We start from the raw sequence: 9,109 nt of genomic DNA on the forward strand, positions 1-9,109 counted from the left end.
CTGTGCCATGTGGTGAATGAGAGGACTTCCCTTTCCATCTAACATTTGAGGGTGCAAAAGGCTGGCGTGTAGCCTTGGACACCGAGACTCGAGCATAGTGCTCAGCAAAGTGCTCGGCAATCGTGTTCGCGTTGGTACATAATACGCCATTGATGTTAATGCCAGGCACACCTGTTGGGGTCTGGTACCCAAAAACACGTCTGATCTTCATCCAGACTTGGGAAGGTGACGTATGGCACCCAACGGTCGACACAGCCCTCCCAACACTTCTGTTTCAGTCTTTCTACAAGCTGGCCACAGAGCCGCTTAAAGGCTATTAGGTGCTCCAAGGAAGGGTGCGACTTATGTCACTGTAGAGCTCACCAACACTCTTTAATTGCCTCAGTGACTCCCGGTGACCACCAAGGGACCGTCTTTTGCCTGAGCACCCAAAAGATCTGGTTTTCTGACACAGAAATGATTGTTGAAGTGATCTGCTCAACGACAACATCGGTGGCACCATAAGGGGGAGATTCTGAAGCAACAGCAGAGGTGAAGGCTTCCTAGTCTGCCTTCTTTAAAGCCCATCTGGGTAGGCATCTGTGGAAATGATGCCGGGGGAGTGACAGGAAGATGGGAAAGTGGTGACTACCACACAGATCGTCATGTGCTCTCCATTCGATAGATGGGAGAAGGACAAGACTGCAAACCACGATATAAATGGCTGAACATGTGCCATGTGCCACACTAAAATGTATGGGGGCACCTGTATTTAAGAGGCAGAGGTCGAATTGTGACAGTAAATTTTTGACATCCCCACCTCAGCCAGTAAGCATGGCACCACCCCACAAGGTGTTACGGGCATTAAAATATAGTCGCTACAGTTCCAGTAATATCCCTTATAGCCATGGATGACAGGGGTCCACACTGCCGGGAACCAGGTTTCCTGGAGGGCAATGTAAAAAGCAAGGTGTAAGGCATAACAGCTGCTGTAGCTCAGCCAGGTGGTGGAAAAAACTGCCGCAATTCCACTGGAGGATTACACGAGCGTGAGACTGGGAAGCCACGAAATAATGAGGTAGTCTACACCTCAGGGCCACCTGCTGTTACCACACGCCACAATCTCCACCTCACATGATTCCAACAAAGCACAGAATCCACAAAGGGTCAGTGAGTGAGTATCAGTAAAATATGATTCCTGCAGAATGACACAAGCTGTGGAGTGAAAGGAAATAAGGTCTTGCAACTCCAGAAGGTGATGGTAGTGTTCCCTATAATTCCATCGAATAAGCTCAGAATGAGGAACCACATTGGAGGAAAACAGGCCAAAGCTGGACACACCGCTGAGTAACTACCCATCATCAAGGACAGGGCGATGTCGACAAATGAGAGCTCAGGGTAATGTTGAGAGGGTGAAGTCAGCATCTCAAGTCAGCATCTCCAGGGGGATCAAAGAGAGACTGTCGCAAGAATTATGTTTTTTCTCCTACTCCTCTTACATAGGTCGAGCAGGATAGGACCCAGGGAGGGAGCAGTCTTCAGATATATCTGAGACCGAAAGAGAGTAGGAGACTTTGGGGCACATGGACTATGGATCCTGCTGTGACTTGTGGCAACAGGCCTCTGGGCTGGGGGACGCCAGGGGGAGGGGACCCAGGACAGCGCACCATCACCGGCAAGCAGACACTTCCCCAGCCAGGTAGGGGAAGTGGCACCCAGAGGGGAGGGCATGGAAACCACAGCAGGGGGAGATGGGATTGGAACAACAAGCAGGGGGAAACAAAAATGACTTGAGACTTCTATCACCAATACACATACAGTCTCATGTCACACTGATAAACCAAAACCTTCACCTTCATTGGTAGGTCACCTCCCCCACCCCCTCAAATGCCAAAATAAAAGTGCCAGAACTGATGTGATTGTGGTTTCTTGTTACATGCCAGACAGACATCAAATAAGTTACCACTACAGTACATAACTTCAGTCTGTATTGTGAACAAGTCTTCATAAAAATTATCTGTGGCTTGTATTTGTGAGTCCTGTGTTTATATTTGTAACATCAATTTTATCAGAAACGAAGTATATTTCTGAAACTGATTTAACAAGAATGTATGGACACTAACAAGGTAGTCCTGTACAACACTAAATAATTATCTGAGAACAAATAGTAACTGTCTAAACTGTAATAGCCTTCATCCACTGCTTGATTGAGCATCAGCCCCTAACATGGTCTGAATAAACCAATGATGACATTTATCATAACTGCAAAAGGTCACCTCCAATACAAAGAAAACATAATTTACACTTTAACTTTATATTCTTCTGTAAGTGAAAATGCAAATGTTCAGGCACTGTATGAAAACTTCATAGGCAATTACTTGTCACAGAGGCAGATGAGTGAGTTTAAAATCTTTCTGCAGTGCAAAATTTTCTAAGATGTGAATAGTTTGGCGGCAGTTCCCTGTACAATTGTGCGACAAGAACCCATGACAAAAGTCATTACATTTATTGTTAATGAGCCTGTATTCTTAGATCATGTAGGCAACTGTTATTCTTTCATTAGTATTAGAAGGCTTATGTGTATATTAAAACTACTAAATAACTATTATGAAAAACTGTATTCTAACAGAGGTAGGAGGGTAGTATGTAATTGATGGGGTCTGGCAAGCACTGACTTCTGTACAGTATTCTTGAATGTAATTATTTAACTAACTTCCCCTGCAGTAAATTCCAAGAAAAGACTCCCCAAATTCTGTTTCTCCTCTCATAACTAAATGTTTGTACTCATTTATTTTAGGCCTGGGCAGCACTTACTGCATCATTGAGTAATGTAAATTCCATGAATGGCTATTTAAAATTTACTTGCAGTCTTTATTTATTTATTTATTTCTTAACTTTGTTGCATTCTGCAAGTTGGTTCCTAAACTTTTAAACTAAGAAAATTAAAAATATTCTGAGTCCTCCAGTCACTCAGACAGAACTACTTATTCTTCTGGGAGGTTAAAAAAATATCTTCAGAAGTAGCATTTGGACAGAATACTACAAAAGACACCCATCAATGTAATGGCATTTCGGAAGGGTTAGGGTGACTACTCACACCCTCTCCCCTAGCATGCCAGCAAAAATTACACACAATGAAATAATTCCCAAGGCAGTTATAACGGGGGCAGATGTCATTAACGCTTTAAATTTTCGTGCAAAGGAGTCAAGAACAAAAAGTTACATAACCAGCAAAATATGGCCTTGGCATTTAGCCCACTGGTCATGCCATATTAAAAACAAGGTCACTCAGACACTGCCAGAGAAAAACAAGACCAACAAAAATAGAAAATAGTTGGTGGTGTTCATCAGTTGCACATAGTGCAATGATGTGAACAGAAAACACCTTCCATTTAACAGTGATGGCAGTTTCTTAACAGAAATGTAACAACAATTAGACCAGCAATTAGGAATTAAACATTATGGTTAATGGCAACAGTATGATAAGTAACAGGAAATGTGTGTGAACAAGACAATGAGTACAACTGATGTGAATCTGGGCTATGGGCAAAACACTAAAGTTTTAACAACAGGCCTACATTTCACATACTTTTCTACTACATAACCATTTCACATTCTAAGCTCATGTTCTAGTGAGAAAATAGAAACTAAAGCCACAATTTAAACCATGTACAATATAAGTTTGAGAGACCCTGTGTAAGGGTGTTCCGTTATGTAGTATCATAGTACATTTTAAGTTAGGGATTTTAATAGAGGAATGGTGACAGTCGAGGAGGCTTACATATTCACTTGTTTGGCATTAGAATTCTATTTCATATGAATAAAAAACACACTTCGTAATAGAAACAATACATTTTAGAAATTGAATATGTACCTTTGTTTGCAACTTCCCATGCTGTTTCAAATGTCCACCGATTCTCGAGTGCTGCGGTGTGGCCTCTGTCCAGGAAAGACAGAAGTTGGTTTTGACTTTCTATACGATAAAACCGTCGAGAGGCCCGTTCCTTCGACATGGTGATCTGTTATACCCCGCCTGTGAAAAAAAAAAAAAAAAAAAAAAAAAAAAAAAAAAAAAAAAAAAAAAAAAACTGTACCAGGATACCATTTTTGGTCAAGCATACAATGTCAAGCATACAATGTCAACCAGTAAACATTCTAGTCACCACATGCTGTTAACACTGTACCCAAAGCTACCGTGCACATTGCTTGCAAACAATTTCAGTTTACCGTACAACTCCCTTCGCCGCCTTCCTCTCCATCATACGTGTTGCAAACAACTGTGCACGAAAATCAGAAAATTGTTCATCTATGGATGTTTCAACTCTCTTCAGTCGGCAAATAACATTTGTCTGATGCAGAGTAACCATTTGAAATGCATTCGTTCACGATCTTGACATCAACACATCACATCTTCCAGCTGTGTAAAATACCGGCGGGTGCAAGTTGCAAGTTGGTGGAACATGGTCAAATTACTGCACGTATGGATCCTGAAAGGGGGGGGGGGGGGGGGGGCGGCGGCAATACGTATCAGCATACAGCTGACAAAATGTTTTTAATACAACACGTTTAATATGTGCGATCAGTGTTGCACGAATACACGCTTGCCAAAGTGTAGTAAAACCAACCGGCTTTGGGCACGAAGCCCAGAGTAATGGGCAGACCTTCCTTAAACAACACGCGCAGATTCGTGAAATACAACAATCTCACAGAAGAAGTAACAACACGTTTTCACTACCACGGCTTTTCTATTTACCTTACCTGCAAAACAAGTCGTATTTCAGCCCAACTGTACGTCGGCGTGCGCTTGAACAGTCATAAATTATGTGGCTGCTGGGCCTTTACCGAAATGATTCGCAAATGATCACGCAAATTAAATTTCTACGCCGACGCACAGTACCATGAGGTTACCGCACCACAGAGTTCGTCTGAAGGTCACATGGGCCACAACAACAAACCCGCTCCGGTCGTCGTATGAGTTAGACAGATCTTGGTTCTCCCATACCCCTGCAGAGGACTCTGCTACTCGCTAATATCGGGACAGCGGCAAAGAGGTGGCCTCAAACCGCATTTCGGGACGGATCGCTATTATCAGTGCTACATAGTCGTGGCATTGGGTACTTTTCATTGGACCAAATGTTAGGTTTTCCTTTCGCTCAGTTGCTCACTAGCTTGTGTGTGAGTGTTTGAGTATAATCTTATTTTCACTTGATTTGTTACACATAGCGTGACGTAAACTTATTTTTTTAGGCTGTTTCCGTGACAGTATGTTTAAATTATAAATTAATAAAAATAGCGTAATCACTAAATATTAACTTACCAATTACAATGCGTTTCGGAGGTTTTGCTCCATCAGCAGATAACGATTCTTTTGCGTCACAGTCGAATAGCCCAGACTTGTTATGTCGAATCGTGTTGATTTTTTTCCTGTTGTTAGTCAACACAGAAGAAATTCTATATGCAAAACTAGTTCCATAGTCAAAGAGTAAGTGCAGGGGAGCGGATGCAGTGTGAAGTGATCGTGTGGCATTGTTGGCCGGGATGTTCCAGACGGGTTCGTCCGCCAAGTGCAAGTCTTATTTCAGTCGGAGCCACATTGGTCGATTTGCAACCGGTGATGAGGGTGAAATGATGATGATGACAATACAACAACCAGTCCCCGAGCGGAGCAATCCTGCTGGGAATGGAGCCCCAGCCCAGTGCTTGGGAGGCAAGCACATAACCTGCAGCTAAGCAGGTGGACAGCGGATACAGTAATCCTACATCGCCACTTTAGGCAAGTTCCTCGAGGAGATGGGTCTAAGGTTGCATTCCTCTGACCTGTTACGAAGTGTGGAGCATGTACCGCAGGTGTGTCGTATGGATGACTGTGGTGAGTATTTGTACGGTGTAGTGTTTGGGTGCATGTTGTCATCGATGATGGGAAGGGAGAGGGTGAAGCCTGGAAGTGACACAAAGCCTAGTCCTCTCTATTAGCAGTGAGGGTTGTCGAGCTTAACCTCCCCATCCGACCGAGAGATAGATCACCATCACCAATAGAGACATATCACCATCACCAATAGAGTCATATAACATGACTTCTCGAGACACTATGGAAAGTTTTGGCATATATCCTCAGGTGGCGAAGGTCATGGGATGCCTCGATGTCGTGCCAGACCTCGTCTTCCCCGGCGTAATGCAGCAGCTCCATGTGGCATGCAGTCAACAAGTCGTCGGAAGCCCCTGCAAGAACACTGAGCCGCGGGCTGTCTTATAGCAGTCAGTAGTTGCGGAAGCGTTGTCGGTGCAGGATTTTGTACACTAACTGACCTATCCATTATGCTCCATGAATGTTCGATGGGATTCATGTCGGGCGATCTGAGTGGCCAAACCATTTGCTCGAACTGTCCAGAATGTTCTTCAAATCAGTCACAAACAGCTGTCTCTCGATGAGATGATGCATTGTCATCCATAAAAATACCATCGTTGTTGATCACAAAGTAACGGAACATAACCATTTCCAGTCAATGATTGGTTCAGCTGGGACCAGAGGAAGCAGTTCATTCCATGTAAACACATCCCACACCATTATTGAGCCATCACCAGCTCGCACAGTGCCTTGTAGACAGGTTCCATGAATGTTCGATGGGATTCATGTCGGGCGATCTGGGTGGCCAAACCATTTGCTCGAACTGTCCAGAATGTTCTTCAAACCAGTCACAAACAGCTGTCTCTCGATGAGATGATGCATTGTCATCTATAAAAATACCATCGTTGTTGATCACAAAGTAACGGAACATAACCATTTCCAGTCAATGATTGGTTCAGCTGGGACCAGAGGAAGCAGTTCATTCCATGTAAACACATCCCACACCATTATTGAGCCATCACCAGCTCGCATAGTGCCTTGTAGACAGGTTCCATGAATGTTCGATGGGATTCATGTCGGGCGATCTGGGTGGCCAAACCATTTGCTCGAACTGTCCAGAATGTTCTTCAAATCAGTCACAAGCACCTGTCTCTCGATGAGATGATGCATTGTCATCCATAAAAATACCATCGTTGTTGATCACAAAGTAACGGAACATAACCATTTCCAGTCAATGATTGGCTCAGCTGGGACCAGAGGAAGCAGTTCATTCCATGTAAACACATCCCACACCATTACTGAGCCATCACCAGCTCGCACAGTGCCTTGTAGACAGGTTGGGCTCAGGGCTCTGTTGGGTCTGCGTCACACTTGGACGCCATCATCAGCTATTGCCAACTGAAATCGGGACTCATCTGACAAAGCCACGGTTTTACAGTAGTCTACGGTCCAACCGAGAGGGTCGAGACTTCAGAAGAGGCGCCGCAAGCGATGTCGCTCGTCTGCTGCCGTAGTCCATTAACGCCAAAATTCACCGCACTGTCCTAACGGATACGTTCACCGCACGTGCCACGTTTATTTCTGAGGTTATATTTCATGCAGAGTTGCACTGACAAGTCTACACAAACGCCGCCGCACTAAGGCGTTAAGTGAAGTCAGTCCGCATCGCGTTGTCCGTAGTGAGAGGTAATGGCTGATCTTTGGTATTCTCGGCACACACTTGACAGTGTGTATCTTAGAATATTGAATTCCCTAACGGTTTCTGAAACGAAATGTCTCACTCTTCTACCTCAAAGTACTATTTCACGTTGAAAGTCTGTTAAACCCCGTTGTGCCGGCCGGAGTGGCCGTGCGGTTCTAGGCGCTACAGCCTGGAACCGAGCGACCGCTACGGTCGCTGGTTCTAATCCTGCCTCGGGCATGGATGTGTGTGATGTCCTTAGGTTAGTTAGGTTTAATTAGTTCTAAGTTCTAGGTGACTGATGATCTCAGAAGTTAAGTCGCATAGTGCTCAGAGCCATTTGAACTATCTTTGAAACCCCTTTGTGCGGTCATAACCGCGTTGGAACCCTTTCGACATGAATTATCTGTGTACAAATGATTGCTCCGCCAACGCACTCCCCTTTTATACCCTGCGGGCGAGATCTACCACCGTCTGTATTTGTGTATATCCCTACCCCATGTTACTGGCTCAAAGTCTCGTGATCAGGAACTTTATGCCACTACTTCTCACCCCTAGCCTGGACCAAACACAGGCAGTGAAAATTTTCGAAATAGGCGTCGAAATGCAACTAACAATTTTATGGAAGTTTTGTGACCGGTCCAAAATTTAGTAATTCATGGGATTTGTTTTCACAAAAAGGAAGAAAATAGTGATTAATGAAAAATTTAAAATTTTTCTTTCGTATTTTTACGTACAGTAACTCCGGACCATCTTGACTGATCACGGGCATTAGCGTTACCACACGGAAGCGCAGTAACAAATAAACACATCAAATAAAGTTTTGCATCACGTCGGTTCCGAGAGTTCCGGAACCTGTACAGAAAATTGGAATAGAGATCAACATAAACATCATTTCCGCCCTTTTTACTGCTCATGAAAACCACACATTGCATGTTGTACCGCCATACAGCGACACGAGTCGTAACACGACGTCCTTTCGCTGCATGAAAAACATTATTCAACATGGTGGTGTTGCTGTCAGGATTCCTCCAAACCATAACCCTTAGGTAGCAGTCATCCACTGCAGTAGCAGCCCTTGGGCGACCTGAGCGAGGCATTTCATCGACAGTTCCTGTCTCTCTGTATCTCCTCCATGTCCGAACAACATCGATTTCGTTCACTCTGAGACGCCTCAACACTTCCATTGTTGAGAGCCCTTCCTGGCACAAAGTAACAATGCGTAAGCGATGTAACCCCGAGCCGTATACCTCCTTCCTGGTGAAATGACTGTAACTGATCGGCTTTCGGACCCCCTCCGTCTAATAGGCGCTGCTCATGCATGGCTGTTTACATCTCTGAACAGTCAAATGGATTGTGTCTGTGATATAATATCCACAGTCAACATCTGTCTTCAGGAGTTCTGGGAACGGGGGTGATGCAAAACCTTTTTGGATGTGTGTAAATATCTGATCAGGCTGCCCATAGAATTGGGGTTTTGGGAGAGGAGTATCTTAGTGTTCGCTTCCTATTTGAGCTAGGAATATGGGATAAAATGTTTTTGGATTAGCCCGGAGAAGCGGTCATTTGCATAGCCATTTGAAAATGTGTCTTACTGTACATAT

At 44.2% G+C, this 9,109-nt stretch overlaps 1 protein-coding gene across 1 annotated transcript in view; it reads right to left on the reverse strand.

Moving 5' to 3' along the window:
• LOC126284121 (glycogen [starch] synthase) overlaps window positions 1–5,075 on the reverse strand; it is a 112,220-nt gene extending 107,145 nt beyond the window's left edge. Inside the window, exons 1-2 of the mRNA XM_049982811.1 lie at window positions 4,738–5,075; window positions 3,854–4,012 (exon numbers count right to left, since the gene is read on the reverse strand). Of these exons, the coding sequence (XP_049838768.1) occupies window positions 3,854–3,992 (139 nt within the window). The 5' untranslated portion in view covers window positions 3,993–4,012; window positions 4,738–5,075. The remainder of the gene's footprint in view (window positions 1–3,853; window positions 4,013–4,737) is intronic.
• Window positions 5,076–9,109: the final 4,034 nt, after the last annotated feature.

Source organism: Schistocerca gregaria, chromosome 8, assembly GCF_023897955.1.
Source record: "Schistocerca gregaria isolate iqSchGreg1 chromosome 8, iqSchGreg1.2, whole genome shotgun sequence".
Taxonomy (NCBI): Eukaryota; Metazoa; Arthropoda; class Insecta; order Orthoptera; family Acrididae; genus Schistocerca; species Schistocerca gregaria.